This window comes from Pelmatolapia mariae, linkage group LG7 (assembly GCF_036321145.2).
Source record: "Pelmatolapia mariae isolate MD_Pm_ZW linkage group LG7, Pm_UMD_F_2, whole genome shotgun sequence".
Lineage (NCBI taxonomy): Eukaryota > Metazoa > Chordata > Actinopteri > Cichliformes > Cichlidae > Pelmatolapia > Pelmatolapia mariae.
In genome coordinates, this window is record NC_086233.1 from 17,268,179 (window position 1) to 17,295,824 (window position 27,646).

The 27,646-nt window shown below is 42.7% G+C and overlaps 1 protein-coding gene across 8 annotated transcripts in view; it reads right to left on the reverse strand.

Moving 5' to 3' along the window:
• Positions 1-27,646, reverse strand: part of dab2ipb (DAB2 interacting protein b) — a 156,796-nt gene that overhangs the window by 12,344 nt on the left and 116,806 nt on the right. For all 8 annotated transcript variants that reach the window (XM_063478187.1, XM_063478188.1, XM_063478186.1 and 5 more), the window contains 7 exons: positions 25,452-26,006; positions 10,682-10,826; positions 8,570-8,714; positions 7,687-7,923; positions 7,362-7,563; positions 5,208-5,395; positions 1,906-2,782 (listed from right to left, as the gene is read on the reverse strand). In XM_063478187.1, the coding sequence (XP_063334257.1) occupies positions 1,906-2,782; positions 5,208-5,395; positions 7,362-7,563; positions 7,687-7,923; positions 8,570-8,714; positions 10,682-10,826; positions 25,452-26,006 (2,349 nt within the window). The remainder of the gene's footprint in view (positions 1-1,905; positions 2,783-5,207; positions 5,396-7,361; positions 7,564-7,686; positions 7,924-8,569; positions 8,715-10,681; positions 10,827-25,451; positions 26,007-27,646) is intronic.

Below are 27,646 nucleotides of genomic sequence, written 5' to 3' on the forward strand. Positions count from 1 at the left end.
GGCTAGCAGTCATGTAACATTACTATCTGCTGAGGTTTTTTGTTTGTTTTTGCTTTTTTAAAAAAAAATTAGTCAGACACTCATTTGCATTTAAGCAGTTTGAGAGATAACGTATCTGAATTTAAACACGTCAAACTGCACAAACGTGCCCGTTTATACATGTGATGTGAGTGAAACTTTACTAAGCTGTTGGCTTTCGTGTCCTCATTAATGATTCTTCACTATATGTGTCCCACAGTAGCAGTAGCAACAAAACATCTAATGTTATTATAAACTGTGCAGTCCATTTTCAGATATTTAGCATGGCTAAGGAAAGAAAAACACAAGGATTCATCTTTTGGTGCCATGTGTGTAATAGTCAGATAATTGAGGAACACAGATCAGGCATAACGTTGTGACCAATGACGGGTGACGTGAATAACACTGATTATGTCTTCATCATTTTGTTGATGTGTTAGCAGCAGATAAAATGGGCAAGCATGGGGACTGGGTGTTCCCAGTGTGCAGTGGTCAGTCTCTATCAAAAGAGCTCCAGTGAAGGAACAGTGGTGATCCAGTGACAGGGTCATGGGCGGCCAAGGCTCACTGATGCGAGCATCAGAACTGGACCACGGAGCAATAAAAGAACATGGCCTGGTCTGATGAGTCAACATTTTCTTTTACATCCCCAGGTGAGTGTGCATCGCTTACCTGGGGAGACACCTGGCACCAGGATGCACTATGGGAAGAAGGCTAGCTGGAAGAGGCAGTGTGGGACACCTTGGGTCCTGCCATCCATGTGGATGTTACCACCTACCCTAAGCACTGTTGCAGACCATGTGCACCCTTTCAGTTGAATAATGCGCCCTCTACAAAGCAAAAATGGTTCAGGAACGAGTTTGAGGCATTGACTTGGCCTCCAAAACCTGGCCCCAGAACTGGACAAAGAAGTCTGATCCACGGAGGTCCCACCTCACAGTGTACGGGACTCAAAAGATCTGTTGCTAACATTTTGGTGCCAGATCCCACAGCACACCTTCAGGAGTCTAGAGGAGTGCAAGCTTTGAAGGGTCAGGGCTGTTTTGGGAGCAAAAAGTGGACATAATGCAGGTGGTCATAATATTATGCCTGATCGGTGTATTTATAGCTGGACTACAGTCGCAAAGTGACTGATAAATATTAGCATTCCTAGAGCTACACTCCCAGCCTGGAAGTTAATGCATCAATCCATCAATCTACACACACTGGTATTAAAGTCGTCTTGCTTAATGATAACTGTGAGTGAGCCCTCTACAAATTCAATTTGTTAGTTTTTGTTTTGCTGCTCACATTAATTCAGTCAGTCTTGGGGCGATACTGTAGACTTTTAGCACACTGGGGAGAGAAAAGCATTACAGCTATTATGCAGATGTTCTCCCCTCTAGCCAGTTTGCCTGGGGCAAAAATTGATTAGTGTTTCTGATTACACCCCAAAGTCCTGACTTTCCAATAATGACTTTGCAATTTACTGTAACCGTTTGTATCTACGAGCTCTGTTTCCCGTTGTCTGGAGAGAGCACGTTTGAGCACATACTGCTCGTTAATAAGATACTAATTGTGCCTCCGCCACCCTCGTTCTCAACCCATTAAACTTAACCAGTAAAACAGTGGTGAGGTGATGAGCTGCCTGTATGCAAATTACTATTATTACATGCACAGTGACTATAGTTCATTAGGGCACAATGTGCAGCATCTGCGAGCACCCACGCAGCCCGTTTTGACGTGCATGACATAAATGGGTGTTCTGTAACAGCAAATTTGTATATTACTGTAATTTAAAGTGATTAAATACAGTGAGGCAGCTATAGCTGGCTGTGCTGAAGATTGCTCACATGACCGAGTAGTTGTGCATTTTACGTTTGCAGCTCGCGCTGCATGCAGCGGTACCTGTTTGTGCTGAGCCCTCTGCTTGGTCTCAGGACTGTCGCCTTTGGAGGAGGAGGACTGCTGCCGTAACCGAGCCCCGCTGCCGGGCCAGTCGGGCGATGACGTCATCATGCTGCCGGAGGAGGGCCGAGGGTAGGGCCCGCTGTTGAGCGGATTCGGTGGGGTGCGGCCACGAGTAATGTTCTGAGGTGGCGGTTGGTCTATTCGCCTCTGTGGGCCGGCGCTGTTCTGTCTGGGGACGCCGGGCTGGTGCGGTGTTTCCGTGAGGGACAGCTGCCGGCGGTTGAACTCCCCAGAGCGCCTGGTGTACTCGTCCCCGCTGCTCCCCCCGCCCCCTCCACCGTGGTTCAAGAAGGAGTGCTTGCCTCCTGCTGGCCCGTCCTCATTGTTGCTATGGGAACTCACCGAGCTGTGGCACTCTGAACCCGAGTCGTTCAGTCCCCTCGGGGACACGGGCAAGCAGGCCGCCATCTGGTAGACAGGGTTCTGGAAGGACAGCGGGGCTAGCAGCTGGGCGGGTCGGCCAGGAGTGCTTTCCGTGCCTGGGGTGGTGGGGGTCTGGCCTGGCCGCCTTATGGTGGGACCTCCGGGGATATTGCCTTGTGAGGTTATGGCTGACCAGCCTGCCCCGGAAGCTGGGCCTTCACCCAGAGCATCTGAGGAGCCAGGAACTGTGCCACCATCCAGAATGCGGGGGTCCTGGAGGTCTACCATGGACAAGCTCTTGCTGCCATTGGCCATGCCCAGGTCTGGCTCATTCGTCTCAGAGTAGCTTGAACTGCGTGCAGGGGAAGGCTGGATAGCTGAGTTTCTTGTCACAAAGAACAGATCCTTATTTTCTGGTGTGGGTGATGGTAATCTAGTGAAGTCGACCAATCTGAAAGAGAGGCACATCAGAAACCATAACGATAACCATCCATCTACGTCAACATGAGGTCAAAAAGAGCAAAAATAAAATGTGTCTTAAACTATCCACAAAAGTGGATCCAAGTGTTAAAATGAGCTAAAACCACCTGATCACAACAGACAAATGTAATGTAATCTAATCAAAGAAAATCCAATAAATCAATCTTTTAGGAAAACACGATTTCTTTCAGCCGTCCCCTCACATTTCTTCTGATAGCAGATGGAGGCTTCACTGCCAGAAGACCATCACCTTGACAGATGTGACTTATCTTCCAATAATCTCTATCATTCACATCACGCTCCTCTCCTCCTGCTCTCGGTGTCCTTCTGCCAGTGTTCCATTATCTTTCCCTCCCTTAACTTCTTTCTCCTCTTCATTCTGCTCAATCGCTCTCCTTTTCTAAACCTTGACACATTCATCCTATTTTTTGGTGGATGAGAAGCAATTAAGACAGAATGGCGGCGAGCTCATTTGAATTTCAGTCTCACAGTTCGCTCGTGAGGTTACACCACACACACACACACGAGCAAATAGTTATTGTGATAAAGTAACAAGAGCAGGGCTCTGACATCAGGTTATACAGGGACATCGCTTAATTAGTTCTATTGATCCAGATGCCTGATAAGCGTAATGATACCGTCTCTCTGACACTCTTCATGCTCCTCATCTTTGCCTGAGACGCTGGATTTTTTATTTTTTTCATTTGTCTGAGCCGTTTTCTGGTGATGGTCCCTCTGCTTTTATGTTAATCTTTTCAAGAGTCACCTTGCCATTGTTCTGGCAGCGAGTGAGAGGACAAGGGGATAAGCGAGACAAGGTGCCGTCTGAGTGAGTATTCATCCACTGGAAAGTAAACAGGATTTCATCGGGCTGATGTAAACAAGCAGAGGTGACACTTTTCACTGTGTCGCTGCCTCACCTGGCAAACATTAGCACTCGGCAAAACTGCCAAGCGCGAGAAGACACTGACACTGAACTCTCATCACCACCTCAAGATTACGTGGCTCCGGAAATCAGTCAAGTTTGGAATTTTGCCCTATCCATAGACATTTGTGTAAGATTTTGTCACAACTGGCCAACACTTATGAGAGTTATGGCCCCCCAAAAAAACAACTAGGTTTTTGTAGGTTTGACAACTTCAATTCAACAGAGAGCTGCTTTGCAATATTGTATCGAGAGAGGCTCACAAATATCAATATTTTATTAAATAAATGAAAATACTCTGGAAATACTATGAAAAAGATGGCTCATCTCATGTACCAGAGTCCTGTGATAACATTAGCCGAGCAAACTTACAATAAATTGTCTCAAACTAAAACTAGTGGACACACTCACGTTGACAAAACTACATCCTAATTCAGAGCAAGCTGATATCTTACTCACACATGTAAAAACACAAATGTCAACCTTCTGGCTGGTGAATATATTTCATTGCTATATTCTGTGACCACATGACAGTTGCACAGACAGTCCAACTCTGACGTGAACCGACTGCAATCACTCTCTGAAGGTTTGCAAATAACTGCTGTTTCATTTATAAATGCACGCAGATTGCCAACATGTTGCCATCAGTCTGAATGAGTCTTTGTCAATAAGCACAACATGAGGGGACTCGACTCAAGTGGCTGCTAGCTGCTTGTATTGTGGTTATATTCCTGTGGAACAGAAAGGTTGCTGAGTGCAAATGTGAATTTCTATTAAATGCAACTTGCCTCTGTAAACAGCAACAGATATAAGATTTACAAAAATTTATTACAGTTAATTGTTGTATTATGAGAAATTGCAGACTGATATCAGACTGATATCAGTCAGCAAGTGACAGAGATTAGTTTCCTTCCAGCACATCTACTACCTGCAAGTAGCCCATCTCTCAAATCAATTCCAGACCTGACCTGTAATCAAATATGCCCAGAGCTGGCTGCTAGTGTTGGAGCTGGAGAAGATGTACATTATTAAAAACTGTAAACAAACTCAGACATGTCTGTGCTATATGTTTTTGAGTGGCACAGTCACTTAAGGGTATCCAGCTCTCTAAAAATTGAACAAATGTTCCAAAACGCTTCAAGTCTATATCATTAGGAGAAGGGTGAGTCACTGGCAGATCCCATTTTTTTTTAAATTGTTCAGTGATAAAAGGACTCTTTCAGGACCACTTCGTTTTTTTCTGCGGCATAGATGTTGAGTGATTTTTCTATTTATAGCAAGTTAAACATGTACTAGCTGACTCTTTGGATACCACAATGGTGTGGTGAAATATACCTCAGCTGCACATGCATGGTATTTTTTCAGCACAGTGGCTAAATTTTTCAGTCTCAGCAGCAGCTTAGAAATAACGTTCAAAATCGCATTTCTCTTTTTAGAAATTTGAGTGTATTTATATTTTAAAATGTCTTACCCGGAAAGGTCATTGTCTATGACCATCTTCTGCAGGCCGGTGGAAATGCTGCAGCCTGCCTCAGCAGGAGGCGAGCCCATTTGCTCGGAGGACTGGCCGGGTGTCATCTGGACACTGGACGGGTTAGACAGAGCTGTGTTCACCTCTCGCAGGATCCTGGGCAGAGGACCCAGCTTAGAGGCTGCGCTCTGCAAATAATAATAAGAAGACAGAATTAAATGTAATCCATGTTAAATATTGCTTCGGACCACTTCAGTGGCAGCGTTAATTCAATTTTATTTAAGTGCAGTTTGGTTGAGTTTCTAATTTGCATATTTTTGAGACATTATTTTCCCCACGCCACATCGAATAATTAAACTGCAGTCTGATGGACAGGGGGTGGGGTTCAACCAGACTTTGATTTCTGAATTATTGAAAGACAAGATTTAGCTGAATGATCTACAGTAAGAAAAAGAAACATCTGCTACCACCAGCTTCCCATCTGCTACCACAGCTAATGGAAATGTCCTTATAAACCCAGAACATGCCTCGCCACGGCCTCAGTGTGTTCTCCCCCGGCGCACTGTTTATGTAATGCCATCATAAATTACTGATGATGTAGGATAAATATACTGATCTACACTAGAGAGATGAAATCCTGAGCAGCAGGATCTCACCTTTAATCAATAAATAAAAAAAAAAATCAATAAACCAATAAATAAGGCTTTGTTGTGGGTTTTTACTTCCACCCTTATGTTTTAGCGCAAGCTAAACTCGTCTGCTTTATATCTGCTTCCCTCTCTCTGTGCTCACATATGCTGGTCTTTCAACACCACCAAATTTCCAATAAATCGGCTTTTATGTACACATTTTTCCATGTCTGTCAACAGAAGGACTATGAAATATTGACTCTAATGTGGCCCATTAACTGCGCGTTAACCTGTCGTCACAAGCCATTTTTCAGGCCGCCTGTTCAGCTGTGGTAAAGTCCTGATTTCAAGTTTAAATCAATGGCAGTGCTGTGATTTATGTTTACATCGGAGAGTCATCACTCAGGGAGAAATTTCAAAGTGACAGAATGTTTCATTCATGTCTGATCAGCTGCCATCACCAACTCAACTCAATATGCTGCGCTGCTCCCATTAGCGCTTCTCCCTGTCACTCACGGATCTCTTCCTGAAAGGGGCAGCGGCACATCAGTTGCGTTTGAAATAGCAGGAAAATCCAGTTTCGACTGGGCTAAAATCAGAGGTATGTAGGAACAGGAGTGGAATAGACAGAGCAAAACCTTGTAAGACACATTCAAGGCCAATAACGAGTCGCAAAAAGGTATAAAATAGAGGTGAGTGGATCGATCCAATTATCGATAGTAACAATACCGACACTGGTATTGGTATTAGATCAATACTAGCGCGAGAGGAGCGATACTTTGTTTCTATGTCACCCACTGAGTAGTGTTTTAGAAATGTAGAAAATGATGAAACATCAAAGATGCAAAATGAAAAATGGCTGACCATTTTTGTGTTGATGGTCACATCTATTTAATTTAATGATGATTTACCTCATAAGTCATGACACACTGCTCTCCCCCTGCCTTTATAAGGTAAAAAGTATCTGTACTGGTATCAGCAATACTGGCCCTGTATTTACTTTGGTAGCAGATCAATACCAAAGTATCGCACAGAGTATATTATCTATTTGGGGTTTACCAAGGACTCTCAGAGATGCATTAAGATTTATTTAATTGGCTGTTGTCTTCTTCTTCTACTAAAACTTCTTGCTGCTTCCTTTAGGGGTCGCCACAGCAGATCACCTCACCCTATCCTCTTCTGTTACACCGACCATCTGCATGTCCTCCTTCACTTCTTCCCTCTGTGTTCTTCCCATTTAGCTCCTCCCTGGCAGCTCCATGTTCAACGTCCTTTGTCCAGTTTCTAATCATGTCCATCCTGGCCACTACTAATGAAGATCTTAACACCTCCGTACATCACAGCAGGTCTCACTACTGTCTTGTAAACCTTCCCTTTCACAGCTATGCTTCTGTCACAACTCACCCCTGACACTCATCTTTGCTCACTCCACCCTGCCTGCACTCTCTTCTTTGTCTCTCTTGCGCAGACGGCTGACCACGCACAGATCTTGATGACAGCTAATGACCAACATATTTTTAAGTACCTGGTCCATCTGGGAGACCACCTCTGAAAGAAGGGAGTGCAATGTAGAGAGCTCCCTGCCGAGGTCAATGTAGCCCTCAAAGCCTGCTGTGTTGGAGATTGTCTCTGGGTTTGAGATTTCTAGCAGAAAGCGCTGCATGTTGGTCCACTCGTGCTCCAGGAACTGGTTCATGAAGGACATGTATTCTTCCTTGTTACCGAATCTGTTAGGAACAGGGACAGGAAAGAGAAACGTGGACAAAACAACGTAGCAGAGTTTTAAGTCCACAATTCTACTCTAACAATAGAAGGTGTTTTAAAAACACACAACAAAAGCAGAAACTTACTTGGTGAAGTTTGCCAGGTTTTGTGTGACTTTAGCAATGAGCGTGAGTGTGCGTGCCGTGCGATCGTCGGGATACTCTTGCATCAAATTGAAAAGCGAGGGGGACATAATGGCCGGACAGAGAAACCGCAGGAACAAGGAAGCGCTGATCAAACGTTCGCTGATGTCCGGTCGACCACGGTTGCTGCATTCCTGCCGCCACGATGCAAAAACCTCTTTGAGTTCTCGTGGAAAGACACTGTTGGTGATTAGAGAGTGGAGAGAAGTTACTCTCTGAGATCCAAATGTAGACTTTCAGACAAGGTAGATAACTGCCTCTCCCTGAGCCTGGTCCTCCTGGAGGTTTCTTCCTGTTAAAGGAGAGTTCTTCCTTCCTGCTGTCACCAAGTGCTGCTCAAAGCTAATCGTCTGATTGTCGGGATTTTTACTCTGACACTGTAGGGTCTTTACTTTAAACTGGTGTTATATAAAGAAGACTTCATTCCTGGCACTTGTGTACTTGATTTAATAATGCATATTTTTGTATGGTATGAGTATCTCATATTACTGTCTATGCTGCTGGATGTAGCAAGGTTGTAGGCTGAGTGAACATTAATCATGTGGTTCCTTCATCATGTGATGCGTCTCCTTTTTGAATTTTAGTAAGGAGCTCTCAGCAGGCTCTTTAAATCATTGTTGAGCTGTTGCTATAATCACACTTAGAACAACAGTTGTTTGTATTTACATATCTGGCAACTGCTGCTACATTGTATATTACTTAATTAAAAGCCCCCTCAGTAGCACTGTTTATAATACACAACGATGAAGCCTGGATAAAAGTTACAATGCGTGCACACTGGAGACACTTAAACACACTTTTAAACAATAAAAGCTCCAGCATTCACCAGTATGAGTTGATGATTTTGCAGAAGGCTAGCTCACAGCACATCCTCAGGTTACTCTGGTGTTCTGGCAGGTCACCTGACGAACACTTGGATGGATCAACCTCACAGTTCTCATCCGACTCGTACAGAGCTTTGATGAACTCGCCTACAAATTAAAAAACAAAAAGAGTTAAGGAACATATTTACTTATATGTTTCCTTGTTGATATGTGATATAATCAGTCCAGTCCGGTTGAGCTCTCAAAGACAACAAGAGCCGTCAGACTCACACAACCCAAACAAGGTCGTGCAGAAGAATTGCGTAAAGGAAAAAAAAAGAAAAGGCAACAACACACAAAAGTAGCGAATTTGAAGTTTGGCCGTGGTCTGAGATTTTTATTCCACTCTAATCAGTGTGACTGAAAATGGAACAGCAGCGTCTTGAGTCTCTGGTGGTTTAAAAAGGAAAGCTTGGCCGTCCTTGTGCTGCCCTGGGTCCAGTGACATCAAACGCTTAGCCAGACGTCAAAAAATAAAAGCAACGCAGTGATGCATAATTTTCCAGAGCTCAAATTCTGTCTGAAGTCAGCCCAGTGAAAGACACGCAAGGAAACAAGCAGCAATTTGAAGACAGCCAGAAAGAGACACCCATGTGGACAAGAAGAACACAAACACTAGCAGAATACCATAAATTAATTAATTAATTAAAATATAAAGTTTTAAAAATAGGTGCCAGAAAGGCTGGGAGCCATTTACAGATTAGCTGCTGCTGCTTTGTCTCTTCTCAGAAGAACATTTTTAGAATATTTTCTCCTCGACCGTCTCTGATTTGAATACAAATTTTAATGTCCAAAGCTTGAATTTATATAATGACCGCTGTGAAAAATATCTTTCAAGGCCATTTCTTTTTTGAAAAACGGTCCATTGAGCCCATTCAAGCCATATTTTCGCACAGTGACATCAAAGGTAATGTTTGAACATTAACATCTCAAAAACGATTAAAGATGAAACCCTGAAATTTTCACTGGACTCTCTTGAAATTTTCAGTCAATAAATTTAAAAAAATGCAATTTTCATACATCTTTGATGGTAAAATCTGACCATTTTTAGCACAGAAAAAATTAATTATGATTTATTATGATTTCAAAATATGCACATATTTAACTAAATTATTATCTGATAATTACATTTAGTTCTATTTTGTTCTATTTGGACATTCTATTTTTTTTCCTGGTACAACTTGTCATATTTCTTTAAAATTTTTGAGCTATTCATCTTGAAACGTTGCCTCTGATTTCAATGTGTGGAAAAAAAATACTGCAAGTGTCTCGAGGGGCAAAAAGCTAAAATTTCACAGCAATCATTACATAAGTCCAAACTTTGGACCATAAAATATTAACGAAAATTGGAGACGCTCGAGCAGAAGGCCCATGTTGGGATGGAATGACCCAGTAATCAATAGAGCCTGTATTGCAATTTCACCCTTTAACAGAAAAACACCGTCTTTCTCTCTTATCGTCCACTCTGAGGACAAAAAGAGACTTGCAGTCAGCATGAGTTTCACTGTTATGGCAGAGAAACCGCAAGGCATGATTCCCAATAAGGATATTAGAAAGCGTGGTTTGGCGGATGCATACTTAAATGTTAGCTAGAGGAGGAAAACACACCTGTAGTGCATCAATGCCCCTCTCACTGGTCCACCTGCTTGATACTGTGCTAATTATGTTATGTCCTCAGCCTGTTGCTTGTCTCTTACTTGTCTTTTCCTTATACGAACTCAATTTTCCCGTACCTTATCACCTGCCTGGCCACCTCTGCTTCCTCCCCTCTTCCCACCTGAGGCTCTGTTCTCCACGTGCCACTTTTATAAAGCCACACAAACAGCCATCAGGCCACTGCAGGGCAGCTTACAAGCTCACCTGGTGATATTCGCCCTTTACTAATATTTACTATAACACTGCTCTTAATCCTTCTCAACCTGAGTCGTGTACGCTCCGCTTCGATGTTAGAAAAAAGGTCGGGGGATAAACAGACATCAGAGGAAGTGTCTACGTGCAGGAGAAGAAAGCAACAAAAAGATGAAGAGCAGAAGATTACAGCGCCTTTTGCCCCGGCTCCCTTTCCAATCACTAACCGAGGGCATCGTGCAGGTACTTCTGTCCCACCAGTTTGAGGTATTCCTCTATGGCCTTTGTAGCCAGCGTGTTTTCTCTGAAGATGAGGTGCTCGTTCTCCCCGCAGCGGTCCACCTCTGACATCATTAAATCTGTGAGGAAGTCCTACAGAAAAAAAACAAAACAGGACGAGCACAAGGTTAATAACTGCTAGTCTCAAAACGCACGCACATAATGAATGAGTTGATGAAGATGTCTGTCCAATTATACAAAGAGCTGAATCGTGCAAGAAGGTGAGAGCTTGGAAGTAAAAAAACTAAACAGAAAAAACAAATGACAGTGCATAATGGAAATTCAGTGTAATGGCCATGAAAACAAAATGCGTCCTCAGGGGAGAGTTGGTGGTGGCAAGAAAAATAAAAAGGGCCTGGACTTGAATACAGTTTCATCTGATTCATTTTCACCCACTTCCTAAAGAAGCCGCAAAACAAAGCAAAACAGGATATTGAGTTCCTCTCTCCCTCCACCAAGTCCATCCTTTATATTTGTTCTTTGGGCAGAGCACTAAAGGCCGTGACAGCTTTTGAGATGCTCTAACTGACTATTAGGAAAATTATGATCCGTTGAAAAAAAGTAATTCAAATTAAAATGATTGGTGCTTACATGGTTACTTTCTGTTTCTAAATGCTTTCTGCTATACGTCTCATTCACACAGTGCTTAACTTGTACATCTAACATTCACAGACACACACTGGACAGGAGGAGCCGTGGCTCCATCGACCTCCTGATTGGTAGACGACCTGCTTTACCACCTGAGCCACAGCCGCCCAAGGAGATGAGATCGTTCCAGCTCCTAACAAACCCCAGAGTTGTTTGCTTAATGTGAATATGTGATCCTACCTCAATCCAACTCAATTACCAAGTGTGCTTTGCATTCCAGGATGTGGCAGAGTGCCACAGATATGCACTGTGGGCAAAATGTCACAACTAGCTTCTACAATGAATTAAAATTGCAGAGATTTACTCCAAATGCTTGAAGTAAATTCTCCGTGTCCAGACTAGTCCAGAACACAGCAGCTTCTTCCTGTATTTCCTTTTGTTGCTCCTGCCCCAGACGTGTCTGGTCGATAAGCGGACCAAACGCTCTTGAGTTTTTTGTACTGAAGCTATCGGAGTTCACTCTGTGCGAAATGAAACGAAACGCCATTGTAAAACTAACTATAGGTGTGTAAATGCCCTATCAAGAAATGGGAAAAAAAAAAAAAAAACAGTTCCAAAAAGATTGATTTTTGACATTTCAGAGACAGAAATGGACGGGAAAGCAGCAGAGGGGGAACGACACACACACACAATGGACTCAAACCAAGGTGCCTGCTGTGGCTTTCAGCATCCGGGTCACAAGCTCAAACAGGTGAGCCATAGCAACGCCTTTTAAGTTATACTAGCAAACTTCATAACAGACAGATCTTTTGTGCTCTAACACACTCAAGGAAGGATGCCAGATCCTGTTTACCAGCTAGTCAGGATAGTGACTTCTTTCAAGTGAAGCTGGTGTGATTAACTGTTTACAAAAACACTGTTGACCCAGCTTTAATGGCAGCATTAACATCAGTCTTTTCTTTTGACTGTCTAATTTTAGCCACTAATAGTTGGCTCATAACCTCACACGTATACAAGTACATTCAAGAAATCATATGAAAGACGTCGCCGTGATAAGTAACGTTGATTTACCGTTTCACCTTTTCTCAGTGTGAAACGAGAAACGGGAACACGAATGTTGTCGTAATAAAATGAAGGCAATCAAAATAATTTCATATCGACACGTACTTGGAATGCAACTGTGTATGTGCAAAAAAATATTTTCCACAGCTCTAATAAGAGCAGGCGTTTCCTTTACTTTCATTCATATGCACAGAGTGATCTCTGCACCTCGCCTTCATGCAAAAGGAAGAGCAGCAAAAACAAAAGATGGCTTTACTAGTTGTCAACAGAAGCTGTGACTTTAAAGCATCACATCAATTTATTTTAATTTTTTTTTTTTAAAGAAGCTTTTCTTCTTCTTTTAAAGATGGATGGATGCAATATATGGAACGGATGCTCTTTTTTTAATCAATCTAAAAGAAAAAGCCCTTTCAATTCAAATCGATCAGGTACTCTGTAGAGCTGCAGAAACAGGTGGAGACGGGCATTAAGGTATTAAAGAAAGGGAGAGATGGAAATAGAGCCATCTGGGGATGAATCATCACTTGTTTGGATCCCTTCAACAAATTTCTGGGTGCACTCTCATGTAAGTCCCCCAGCAGCTTGTTAAGCTAGGGAACCAGCGTAGCAGCGAGGGAGACGAGACGCAAGTGACAGATGCGTGGAGGGAGAGGAAGAGGAGACAGAGCGGTGGTGTTTAAAGAACGGAGGGGGAGGTGGTGGTGGTGGTGGTGGTGTGTGTGTGTGTGTGTGGGGGGGGGCACACTATCAGACGGTTTCTATAGCTGCTGGAGCATCCCGTTCTCCGGCTAATCAAAGATACACCACAGGGAGCCAATCATCCACTGATGTGCAAAGTAGGTGCGATGGCTATTTGTGTATGAATGTCATTTTTAGATGGGTGAATATAAAAATAATATGCCAACTGTAAAAGTAGCTGCTATGTCTTGTTTTCTAACAAGATGGAATCAAATGAAACTTTTTGACACTGATTCAAAGAAACCAAACTTTAATGTTATTTATATAAAGATCATCTGGTGTGAGCAGCTTTACAAGTAAAAAAAAACAAAAACAAAACACCTTTGATGACTAAGGAACACTTGCTAAAAAATAAAAAAAAACACTAGAAATGATCTCATAATGGGATCACACCAGGCATGACAGTCGCCACCACATTGAGTTTTAGTCCCATGAGTACTTGATAGTCATTACTACAGTACATTATCACCAGCTGTAACCGCATGGCTGGTATTGTTTTCAGCTTGTAGGTTTGTCTGTGTGTGTGTCATCTTGGGAAAATGTGCCTCTGGTGACAGTAACAGAAGCTGCCACAATGGCAGGTGTTTATACGTCTGTCTGTCTCTGGGCAGATTTTGTAAGGAAGGGCAAAACAGAATCACTTAATTTTACAGGTCGAGATTTAGAGGGGTGTGGTCCGATCTTTGACTAAATGGTGCATGAAGAGGGCGCCTATTAAACAGTCTTTTGAATTTTTAATGCAAGTCCCCATATTGGATATCTCTATTGGGTGTTTTAACAGTGAATATGCTCTATGAGAACTCCTTGGTGCTGGGGCTAGTGTGATCCCACTGATGGTGCTTTTCTATTTACAATGCTACTTAGCTCTCCTGGGTTAGGCCACACCCATCTTCAAAGTCTTGATTAATGCTCCAATCCCACTGGGGAAACCAGTGATTGAGCAAAAATTACTGGAAACAAGTAGAAGTGAAATTGGGGTCTCATTGCCTCTGAAAGGGCTCGAGCACTCGCACTCAGTTGAGAAATTGGTGCATTAAGATGGTGATAAAAATAAGACCAAATCAGTCTGCTATCAGGTTGCAGTTGACTGGAGTCAACATGAATAGAAATTAACCACTTACTTTCAGCACCCAGCCACACCTCATAAATTTGGAACTGAAATGTAGAAATTTCTCCAGAAACAGTGACGTAGTTCCACTGATTTCACCTGGAATTAAGTCTCCTGCAGCAATCTGTCTGTGTTTATAAATTAGACTGCTATTATTTACAAAGCTGCACCAATCTGTCTGAGAGGGACTGCACTCATTCCATGTCAGACTGTGATTGTTTGCAGACAGGTTGCCTCCCACTGGGAGACCTTCACAGTTGCTTTGTGATCATAAATGATCACCCAGAAGTGTTTCACGCACAGCCTCTGGGAATGCTTGTAATCGGTCCAATGCAATTGAGTCTGACTGAGCCATTAGATCTCAGCTACAGTGAACTATCTATCCCTATACAGTGACTGTTAGCTCATTGATGAGAAAGTGAAAGCAATACCAGCTACTCTAATGTGACTTGTGACAATGCACTCCAGTGGGTAAAATAGAGTCCAGATCTCAGTGCCAGCGAGAATACGTGACTGCACTTAAAAAAGGTTGTTGGCTCTTTCTCCCCTGTGAAACCTCACAGAACTCGAAGTTTTGGGAAGTCCTTGAAAGTTTTCAGACGTGCAAAGCTCAGACCTATCCGAGTGGAGTTTACTTCTTCTCATGATTAAAAAGACGCATTAAATCTATTTGTAAAACCACCATAGCAACTTCAAAAGAGGATTGGGGCTCTATGGGGACTGTAAATCACCCTTATTTGGATGACGTTCTTTGATAGAGGCCTCTCATCTATGCCAATTACAAGTTAAGTGTATCTGTTGTTTATTACAAAGCTATTTTGTCAAGAATGTACCGGATTATGCAGCTTCTTCTTTTTTTTTAAAAAATCTGTTACTAAATAAGGCAGAACAGCACACACCACATAAATGACGAAAGAAAGCTGATGGCTGTTGTGAATTGACACCCAGCACGTAATTAGACCTGAGGTGCGTCTCTCCCTTAACTCAGCTGCTTCATTTTCTCTGCTTTTTGTGCCTAGTGTGGCAACTGAAGTGAGGCCAATCCCAGTGTTATTAGAGAGGACGGTCAGATGAAGGGGAGGAGGAGAGAGATGGGGAAAAGCAAACAGAGAGACATCAAGACGGGCAAAATGAACAACAGTCATTTCTGCTGGTAGTTTGAAACACAAATTAGATGCAATCCCCTCTAATACAAAGAAGACAGAGCCCATGACTTCCAGTTTGAGGTGAGCAAGTCTATAATTTGTTAACATGGGCATGAGGTACACACTGCATACATTATTTTGACCAAGCTCCTTGGTGTGGTTTATAATCTTTCATGTGGTGACTGGCAACCTGGTTCTCATTTGACTGTGCTATTAAAAATATCAGTGCTCTGCCCACTCCTTTGGTTATTTTTAGTTGTCTAGTTTCAGCATGGTAGTGTTTTTGTGGTGCGCACATTGTCACTGTCCTTATTTTAGAGTCACAGGCTTTTTGCTGGAAACACAAAAGAGGAAGGTGGCAATTTGTCTCTTCTTTTATATGCTAATACGAGCAAGATCACAATGCCAATGAAAGAAAAATCTGAAGCTGGTGGCACGGTGGTGTAATGGTTAGCACTGTGGCCTCACAGCAAGAAGGTTCTGGGTTTGAACCTTGCTGTATGGAGTTTGCATGTTCTCCCTGAGCCTCAGAGGGCTTTTGTGTGTGGATGAGGGACTGATCAAGTGCACTGTGTGAATGTGGCCACTGAGTGCTTTGAGTGATCAGTATAAGTGCCAATTCAGGCCTTGTGTAGCTTAATGTTAACACTTTCAAACACCAGAGGGTGAATATAGAGGCACATCGGGCCACATGCTTTATTTATTCTCTTTTTTTTCCACTTTGGTATGTAGACCTTCTGAAGTTCAAACTGAGTACAGAACATAGAAGAAAGATAATTTAAGTGACTTTGAAGGCAGCATGGTTGTTGGTGGCAGATGGGCTGGTCCAAGTATTGCAGAAAATGCTGATTTACAGGGATTATGCTTAATCCTACTATCCACAATCATCTCTAGGATTTACAGAGTATGGTCTGAAAAAGTTCTCTGGGAGAAAAGCATTGCTGATGGCGGAGGTCAGAGGAGAATGGCCAGACTGCTTTGCGCGCAACAAGTTATACAATTACAACCAAGGTTTGCAGAAGAGCATCTCTGAATGCACAACACTCACAAGTAAGTGGGCTACAGCAGCAGAAGACCATACCAAGTGCCACTACAAGAATGAAAAAAGAAAGAAAAAACCAAAACATGAACTCATCTGATGAGTCTCAGTTTCTGCTGTGACGTTTGGATGGTAGGATCAAAATTGGTGTAAGCAACATGAAAACAAGCAAGTATTGTTTCCAGCCAAGTCTATCCCTTTGATCACAGTGTACTTCTTCTGATGGTTGCTTCAAGCAGGAAACGTACCATGTCACAAAGCTCAGATCATCTCCAACTTGTTTCCTGAACATTATATTGAGTTCACTGACCTTCACAGCCACCAGATCTCAATCCAATAAGGCACCTTTGGGATGGGGTAGAAGAGTAGATTTCCATCATGACTGTGTAGCTGACCAATCTGCAGAGTGTAATCATGCCATTGCATCCATAAGGACCAAAATCTCTGAGGAATATCAGCCTTTCTGAATCTACATTATGAAAAATTAAGGGAGCTCTGAAGGCTAAAGGGGGTCCAACCGGTACTAGCAAGGTGTTTCTAATAAAGTGGCCATCGTTGTCACATATTTGTATTTTATTATTAACCAAAAACAAATCAACTCAACCTAAGAAACTAATAAAAGACCTGAAAAAAAAACACAGTTGAAGAACGGGGGGTATGAAAACTAGTACAGAAGAGGATGATGGGAAATGAAATAATTTTGCAAGTATTTTCTGAAAAATGGACAACAAAAACTAACCACTGGGTGGCACAAGAGGATAAACAAGGGTATTGTGAAAGTCACCAAGATTTATCCTCTGTGGACTATGAAGGTCAGTGCGAAAAGGTGTTCAGTGGATTGACTTTTTAAGTCTTGTCTAGTGGTATTTCTACAATACCTGCATATTGTAAAAATAAATGACTGCGCGGACTTTAAATTCAAACACAGAACAGTGCTGAGTTATTATACGCAGACCATAATTTAGTGTAATACATAACCACTAGCATCTAAACGGTCTGAGCAATCGTGTCCTAAAAAGTGTCTGGAGTGCCTTCCTTTTCCCTCCAGCCTTTTCTCTGACGCCCTCAATCCTGCTGCCTATGCCCCCGCCCCCGCCCCTTCCCTCCGCTTCAGTGCTAATAAGGAGAACTAGAACGCTCTCTATATCACTGCCACATCTCATCAAGCAGGCCATGCTTCAAAAAAACCCAACACACAGAGCGCCGAGAAAGGAGGGTGATATTACTATAGGGTCAGAGGGAGGCTAGGCAGTGCAGCAAGGCTCATTAGATCTAATAAATAGTAGGGAACAAACTCCTGTTGAGAAAGTTGAAGTTCCCTATGTATTGGTTTACTTTGCCATTAAAGCGGTGTCACATCTATATTCAGTGATGTTCCTCTGCAAATGTCTGCACGTGCTTTGGAGCTGAAATCCAAACACACGGCCTTTGAGGCCCGAAGAGACGTGATAATCTGCACGATAACAATCAGGGCTCTCACTGCAAGAGCCTCTGACAATGACAAAGACAACAAGAAGCACTGATATTTTAAATGGCACACTTTCCAACTGCTGTGCTTTGCAAGGCTAACACTGAGACTTAAAAGAGGGAGAGAGGAGAAGCACACAAAAAAGGGGTCATGTTTATGTTTTGCACTGACTCAGAGATTTTTTTTTGTGTTTCTATGGCAATATAAAGAAGACATCCAACAGTGAGAGCAATAAAATACCTTAAAAGGAAGTAATGGGGCAGGAGAAGAGAAAAAGAGAAAAAAAAGATGTTCGGTAACGACATGCTCTTCTGAACTCTTTCCCTTTAAAACTGTCTATATGTGTCTCTCATACTGACAGATCAATTTACCTCACATTCAGTGGCTAGAATAAATGCACACTACGCTGTGTTGGGTGTAGAAAATGTACGTGACAGAATTCAAACTACTGAAATGAATTCATAGCAGTGCTTATTCTTTTCTTTCATGGTGCCTCGAATTTGATTCCACCGATGTCCAACAGAGCATGGATGAAGGTTTCAATTCGGCATAAATGCTTTTTGTTTATTCATTTGTCTCCCTCTCCCGTGGCTAAAAACAATATTTAGCAGAGCTAGATTCACAGACTGAGGAGCTACTTGGAATTATTGGAAATCACATAACATAGAAGTTACTTGTTGGTGGTTCAATTCATTTCACTCTTATTCATGTAGCCCTAAATCAAAACAACTGCCTCCCCTCCACCCCCTATGAACAGCCACTTGGCAACAACGGGAAGGAAAAACTCCTTTTTGACAGGAAGAAACCTCCAGCAGAACCAGGCTCAGGGAGCGGCATCTACCATGAACGGTTATAGGTGAGAGCAGGGAGAAGAAAAACTTTAACTATTGCTATCCATGTACCAGTATGTAAACTACAAGACAGCAGCATTGGTTGTAACACGTTACAAAGTAACATAATTGACGTAATCACATTCTATTTTTCAGTAACAGTAATGTAACTCAGCAAGGCATCAAGGCAGTGACGAGCACTCAGGCTTGCTGCGCTGCAGCCTCCATTTCTGCCTGTTCATGTTTCTAATGTAAAATCACTATGGCGATAACTTTGAAGTCTCTTTTGGTTGTTTTCATCTGTGCTTTGTGTTCACACCTAAAAACTACAAGAAAGATGCAGTTTGTCCTCATTAGGATAGGGATTTGTATTGGAGTGTGGTCTAAGGTTTATATTGTTAAATGGTAATTATGAGACTGTGCATTTTAGGTCATTTGATGGCGTAACAAGAAAGTAATGGAACGAGTGGTGTAATCAATTACTTTGTTTGGTGAGTAATTAAGTTGCGTACTGCATTACTATTCAGAAAAGTAAGGAGTAATGTCCCCCACACTACAAGGTGGTAGCTAAACATTAGGTTAAAAACAGTAAGTTAAAAAAAACAATAAAACAATACATTTGGGTGCAAAAATCATCAACATTAACATTTTGACCAATGAGCCTACTTCACTCTCCTCATCTTTCCATCACTTGCTGCCCTCTCTGGTCTTTCCCCCCTGTGGACTCTGGTGGATAGTATTACAGCACTGTAGCCCTGCAGCTTTTCCTGTGAGGGTCACATTGGGTTGACAGAGAGGACCAGAGGCTGGACGGAAATGGAAGCGGTTCCTCCCGTAGGCACAGACGTTTGTCATTGCACACAAAAACCGGAAAGCCTGCAACCCTCCTGATTTAGCTGCTGGTGCAGATAATCATTACGATGATAGATTTGACCAGGTTTTTACAGCTAATGTCATCAGCTGCAAAAAACATGTTAACAGAACTGCTCTGGATCTAACCCCTGTTTTTATTTCTGCAGGGATGCATCGTGTGGTCCTAAAGCGTTATACCCACAAAGGAGGTAGACCTTGATCACAAGGCTCATATTAAATCATTAGATGTTGATGAGTCATTCCTGCCTGTTTCTACTGCAGGTGTTTTTTTAATTTTTTGGTGTAAACAACACAGAACACATACTCCACTAAGATTAATATTAACTCACTGAAGGTTTGTTTAAAGGCAAAATTAAAAGTCAACATCTTGTTAGAGTGTCTGTGAAAATGCACCCGGTGCAGCAGCGCTTTGAGCCAACTCTCGGTATGCTAATATTCACACTGATGTACAAGAATGCTGATGTTTGCCAAGTATCACAGTGACCATGATTATTGCATTAGCATAAAAACATTTGGTAATTAGCATTAGATTCTAATTTAATTCAATTAAATCGTGACCTTTGTACAATCTATATCTTATTAATTCCAAAATAAAAATTTCTTCAGAAGATTAATACATATTGGAGGATGAACGCCCGTGTTAGAAATCCCTCCATTACATGTTGAAGTATTTAAGTCTGGAGCAACCACCCAAACTAGAGTCACATCTTTCTATGACAAAAGAGACTGAACCACATTCTTATTTATTTTTTAGCTTCATGACCATCGACTTTCTTCCCTACAAGTGCAGCAAATGGAGGCACTTTCGCTGAGGGGACAGGGAACTCAAAGATCAAAAGTGACCCAGCACAAAATTGAGATGGCCTAGCTAGTCGAACTGAAGCTCACTTTGAGTGAGGCTCAGCATGTTGCTAAAGCTGGGGAACATCAAACAGAACTTGCATATATATTACATTTCAAAATTTCATATTTTTTCCTGTTTCAGCACCATGTTCGTGCTGTTTATTGGTATGCCTTTCACTGCACATGCATGCATACATGCTATGCAGGTAAAAGCAAGAAAATTAACAATTTAAAAACAAAAAACAGCCAGAGAGAGCAGAGACAGAGCAGAAGAGAGTGAGACTGCAGGTATTTTTAGTGCGAGCAAATATGTCAAAAGACTTCCAAGATCAATGTGTGCTGTGCATCGCTGTAGAGCTGAATGTTTTCCCTCCCTGCTGCTGTCTGGCTCCACAGTCAAAAACAGTGTTGCTACAAGGTGAAACAAAACCACTCTGTATGCTCCGTCTTCATCTCCCTTATTTAGTTTTCTCCTCCTGTTGGAGAAAATGCTGCTCAAATGCTTTCACCGCTCGTGTCACCCCACGCTGTCAGGGGAAGGTCAATAAAAATCATGGCGGAATGATTATAAAGTCAAACGGTATGATGTGCTGCATCTATATCGCAAATACACAAGAGACACTGAGAGGAGCAAGGACACTGACGTGCTTTACAGTTATTTCCAGTGTGCTGAAGGGGCCAGCACACTATAGCATTAGGACATTGTCCTCAGTGTGCCCTCTTGTGTGTATTATACACTAATCACATTATTCCTGTTAATGGGGAGGGTATCCACTGACAAGCCGCCATCATGTTCTGAATGCTCACCGACCCCATCAAGGGACAACCGATTCATTCCGAGCCACAATGGAAAAGCCCAAAGGAATACAAAAAACTACCCGAGCCCTTTATGTTATGTTAGTAAATCATTTGTCACACTATATTGTGTTTGCGTAAGCCGACTGTGCCTATGTGCCACAGCTGCGCAATGAGCATCGCTACCTGCTGATGACAGTGCAAAATACATTAATAAAACGCTTAACACAAGTGAGGCTGTGCTGCGGGCTCACTTACTAACAGAGGAGAGCCCACATATTTCTCCCTCTTAAGCAGGACCGTTAGTTTACCTCGAGGAGCTGTGACATAAAACGCTACGGCATAATAACTGGAACGCCCCCGCCCTCTGGCCAGTTATCATAAAAATGAATAATCCTTATCGCCGCTTCGCACAGCCAGCTAAGATGAGCGGCAACAAAATTAGAACATAATCTTCCCGAGGGCCAAGGTATCAAGAGGACGTGATCAATAATGCCAGTAGTGGATATTTCCACATTTTATTTAAAAAAAAAAAAAAAGGGAAGGTAAACTTCTCCGGGCAATTCCAATACAGCAGATGGCTTGTTATTGTCATTGGGGAACTTCAAATGGTGTTGCTTGGGTGTACAGACAAAACACCATTTCCCACAGGGTAAGAATGGACCCAATGTCGAGCCCTAACAGCACCAAAAACCTGCAGAATTATTAAGAACTGGATTTCTCACACAATAATTATACTAATCCCCGAATTGCAGTTAAAAGAATATAACTTTTAAATGCTAAATTTCAAGCAGTTTTTCTACATTTGGCATTTTGGAGGGATAGCCCTAACATGGTCATCTTAGGCACACAGCTCTAGCTGTGAACGGCGCCCATCTGTGACTCAAGCTTTCTATTTGTGAAGGGTCAGCCAATCAGAACAAAGCTGGAAAGTGAGGATGGTCTTAAAAGGAAGGGAACTTTTTAGCTCCCTTCCCCTTAAGACAGCTTCTTTAGGACAATCGGTTACAACAAGGCTCAATATAAGATAAGTGAGCATTATTTTGAAGTGCGAATAAATGTATGTAGTCTGACCTGGGCATAATGGTCATGAACACAGTGAATAAACTGCCTGCTAAATTCTTGTGATCACACAACGGTGTGTGCATAATCTCTTATATGCAGTGAAGCAGGGTGTGCCTATGCTCACCGATGCATCGAGACATCAATACAGCATCAGTAATGACATCTCTCCAGAGACCTTTGGCCTCGAGATGCTACGAAGCATGAAAGAGAGATGAAGGGAGACAAAGATGGAAGTGGGAGGGGGGGGGGGGGGGGGGGGAGAGAGAAAAGGAGTGCAACAGAGCAGAATATGCAGGGCTTAATTAGTTGGTGATGGGTGATAAAATGTCACAAGAAGAAACAGTCGAGGAGTGTTGCATACTGATGACTGCTGCAACCTGAAATCTGCATCTAACAACTCCAGCTCCACTTAGAAGCTGGTTTTGACCTGTGCATGGGAGATTAAAGACAACACACATCAGCAGGACTGCAGGACCACAAAGAGACTTTCACCTCCACTTCAACCCCACCGGGTGCTGTGTTTTTTTTGTCACCGTCCAATGCGACTGCAATGCATCATCTCCACTTTTCCACGCTGCCAAAATCCAGTCTGGTGCAGACTGAATTAGAGAAAAATGACTCATGGATTTGACTTGAGCTTGGCTAGTTGGAAGACTACACAATAATACCGAGGGAAGTAAATAACCAAAGGCTTTATTAAACAATTGCAGAAAGCTGAGCCTACATGATTTCCCAGAGTCTATCTCAGCACAAATAAATTGCTCGATTCCTAAATATAACCCACCAATTCTCAGGAAGACTGTAAGTTGGCAAGACATGAAAAACACTTAATCGCCAAATTGAACAAACTCTACAACGCACGCAGAAACGTCTCCATTTAAAGCATGTGTTCAGCAGCACAGAACATCATCATTAGGCTTAAAAGTATTTTAGAATAAGCGATTTGTTGGAAATACAGGGTGCTGTTTGGCGAGACGTGACTGCTCTATCTCTCCATCTCTGATTTATCAAGGCTAAAGGGAAAAAAAAACCAACACACTTTTGTGAGTAAGCCGCCTAAAAATGTCAGACCACTTTACAATGTCTTGAAGCCTTGACAGAAAGAAAGAAGCTGCAGTAGTTAACACAACAAACACTCCGCATTTCAAGAGCAGCTATCATTAAGTCTGTGCTCGCATCAAACCTCAGACTTTTCTTTGCCTCTTCTTCTAAAGGCGTCAGTATGTAGCATGCAAGGCTACATTTAAAAGGACTTTTCTTGAAACACAGATGTATTCGGGAAATTATCTGTGTCTCTCTTTTAAGATGAGCATTTGGGAGTAGCACTTCTTGCTGCCAGCTCCAGCATATGTGCATCTAGCAGCAGGGAAGGAAGACTGGGGAGGAGGTGAGAAAGAACTAAGAGTACCAGTGTTTTCCTCAGAAGTCTGGGATTAATTGAAAGTAATTAAGGAAGTAGCCATCTCTGCGGGGACCAGGGGAGGCCTCCCCCCACCCATCAATCAGCAGCTATCAGTGCTGAGCCTAAAACCAGCAGAGTGGCAGTACATTGTGTACTGACATCACTTCTTAAGCGCTAATCGTTCATCGCCCCACTGAGCCGGGATAAAGTCAAAGAAAGTCCAAAGCTTTGCTGATGAGAAACTGACAAGCAAACTAAACAGAAACAGAAACTGTGGCTGGAAACTGACGAGGCAGAAAAGACGAAGTGATGCTGATGTGATAGACATTAATACATAGCGCACCTACAGGAGCCTTTGAAAGCCACAACTTCAATTCAATTCAATTCATTTTATATAGTGTGAAATCAAAACAACAATATCGTGGCTCAAGAGTTGGCAGTACGTCTTGTAATTGGAAGGTTGCCGGTTCGAACCCCGGCTCGGACAGTCTCGGTCGTTGTGTCCTTGGGCAAGACACTTCACCCGTTGCCTACTGGTGGTGAGCAGAGGGCCCGGTGGCGCCAGTGTCCGGCAGCCTCGCCTCTGTCATTGCGCCCCAGGGCAGCTGTGGCTACAATGTAGCTTGCTATCACCAGTTACTTAGTTAGGGACTAAGTAAAGCGCTATACAAATACAGGCCATTTACCGTTTACCATTCACCTCATGGTACTTTATATATAAAGACCCCACAATAACAGAGAGAAATCCCCAACTATCAGACGACCCCCTACGAGCATGCACTTGGCAACAGTGGCAAAGAAAAAACCCTTTTGACAGGAAGAAACCTCCAGTAAAACCAGGCTCAGGGGAGAGGCGGCCATCTGCGCCATCTGAGGGGTTAGAGGAGGGAGAAGGGCCAAAAGACACACTGTGGAAGCTCCCAGCACACAGTTTTTGTGCTAATGTTAATGAGCTTTGCATCAGGGCCTTGTCTAGTATGCACCTCAGCACTTGACAACCAGGCTCTGTCATTTTACGTGATCTGTCACTTCGCTGTGGTCCCCAAACAATTCCATATAGCATAAATCCCACTACCAGTTAATCATGGAATATTTAGCTGTGCTGTTACCAGACGGTTTTACTACAGCACCACGAACCACGAAGGACCCATTATTTCACAAATGTTTGAGCAAAACCTACAACCTACTGCTTTTCTCCACATACTGTATCAGAACAATATGTGCTCATAACACTTAAATATTTTGACACAAATTTCCACTTTTTTCATAGCTACAGTATGTAAGGTCAAAATAGCATCATGTTTTACCCACTGAAAACACAAATACTGCGTCGTCAAAGGAAAGTCAAAGGCAGCTATTTCAGACGGATGGAAGATTATTTGAGTCCCAACGACCTGCTGTCATGGGAGGCTTAGCTACCACTGTGGTGAGCTAATCTATCCCTGTGCTTGGAGTGCTACAGACAAGCAGTGGATGTATTGTGCTCGGTCCTGCATCGGTATGCTGCGGAGCACTGCGGGGGGATATGTGCGAGGGATTAGCTTGAGTTAAAACTGTAATACAGGCTGGTGCAGCAAGAGGAAATCACTTGTCTGTCTGGTCTTTGTCTGCTCTGCATTACAGCAGAGGAGGGGGTCAACAGTTCACAAGATGAGCAGGCAGCGGAGGAACAGTTAACCCCTGTGAGCTTTCATAATGTCTTGTCATTACCTCATGGCAAGGTACGTGGAAACATCTGAAATAAAGGATCTTTGCTACTAACCTTGGCCTTGCCAGTGCTCTGCAGAATGTGAACCAGCGCGCACGCCATCTCCTCCTTGTTCTTGACGCTAATCCCAGGCTCGAGCACAGAGCACAATAGCATGTAGTTATTGGTAGTGTACTCTGCAAATTCTTTGTACATCTCCATGGGAAGGATGTTCATGCTCTGATAGCGTGCCTTAATTCTAATCATGGGACCAGACGTCTTGCCCTTGGGCGGGTTCGGGGTGCTGACGGGATACCATTTCTCCACAAACTGTCGCCCGGTGACAGCTGCGACGGGGATGTTGATGAGTCCGATGTAGTTGTTTTTGTCTTTCTTTTTCTTCTTGTCGGTGTCTTTGTAGAGGTGGGCTGTGATGGTCTTGACGGCAGGCAGGTTGCTGAACTCAAAGTGCTCTCCCCAGAAGACGTTGTCGGTCTTGAGCTTGCAGGTGGTGCGGGCGTAGAGCGAGTCATCGAGGCAGAGCTCACAGTAGTATTTCTTTTTGGCTGGCAGATCCTTGGCTTCGATGATCCACAGCCTCAGCATGTTCTCGACCCGTCGGCTGTTGTCCTGGAGACGGAAGATGACAGGAAGTAGTTTGATCAAATTTTTAAAAGCAACATGATAAAAAAATTTTACTGAATAAAAAAAAGGCAGTGAACAAATCCACTAAACAAACCACATAATTGGAAAAACAAACTGATAAAATTCGAGATCAGACCCCGACAGGGAAGTCTCACCGCTTCAAGAGTCAAAAACAACCTCGGCAGTATTTCAAACATTTCACTGAAGCAATTTAAAAACCTCCCTTTCTCCCTTCTATTCCCACTCATTAAAGAGCTAAGAAATATCCTACATTATTTCACAGAGTGCTAACCCATTCTTATGTCATCAATTGATTTTGCCAAGAGCGGGCATATTTTTGGCCCATTATTCACACTGCCTTTGAAAACTACCTCCCAAAAAGAAGAGAGGAGATAATAATTACATTATTTAAAAAAAGAGGGGGAAAAAAGAAAAAGAAATGGCAGAGCGTCTTACAATGACAAGAAGTACTTTAGATCTCTGGAGTGCCCAGAACTCACCGGTATCTGAATACGTTTCACATTTTTTTTAATGGTGCAGTTAAATTTCGTTTATGCTTCGTGTTTCTGTTGCTCTTCATCTTATTTTTGATGTCTCCGCCATTCATTTAAGTGCAGCTACATGAAACGGGGAGCTGAAATTTGAGGCGCTAAGCTGAGTTACAGACACCTACAAAGAAAAGACGGGCCTTTTTTTTCCTCCCCAAGGCTTTTTAACTTGCTTCTATTTGTAACTGAAAAACATACATATGTCTCTATCAAAATATCATCGTGCTCTTCTACATATTGCCTGGTTATGTCACAGTCTTACATAAACCTTCAAGGAATGTCAAGGGATCGCACTTGTGTTCCTTTCCAGGTCCGTCCCCCACAAATCTAGAGAATACACCCTCCAAATCATGAGCACTCACTTAACTTCCTTATTAATCTCTCCAACAGATGGCAAATATCTTGACTTGCGTGATTCATGTGCAGAATCATTGCACACATGATAATTAAAGCACATTTGACGTAACCAAGCAGGAAATTAAAAGGGTAATTAAATACGCTGCTGTTTGCTCTTTAAAAGCGTTTTTATTCTTCAACTGCAGTTTGGTTAGCCTTGATAAAAAATACTTAGGTTTAGAAAGAAAACAATCACACAATTGGTGTTTGCCCGGTGAGTGCACTGAATGTTTTTGCTTTATGCAACTGATTGCAAGTGATTGACCTTAGGTTGAGTGTGCAACACCCTCAACCTCTGGGCCACCAACTTTCACTCACAAGTTGAGTGCACAGGTTGCGTACAGTGTGACTTAGACTGACTGAAATCCCTCTCAGACAGACTAGTGAAGGTTTGGAAATAACTGCCATCTAATTCATGCAGACAGATTGCCAACACATTGCAATCGATCTGAGTGAGTCTGCGCCGATGAGCACAACTTCTCTGTGATGTGTGTCTTTTCAATAATAGTGGAATCGACTTGGCTGGTTGGATTTTTGTTGTATTTCTATATAAAAGCAAGGCTGCCAAGTGCCTGTATCACTTTGCCGTTAAATTGCTGCCACTACATAATTATTTGAGGGGCTATATGTTAATTTTACTCTTCAAATCTATGAGGCTCTGGCAGTATTCTGAATGTAAGT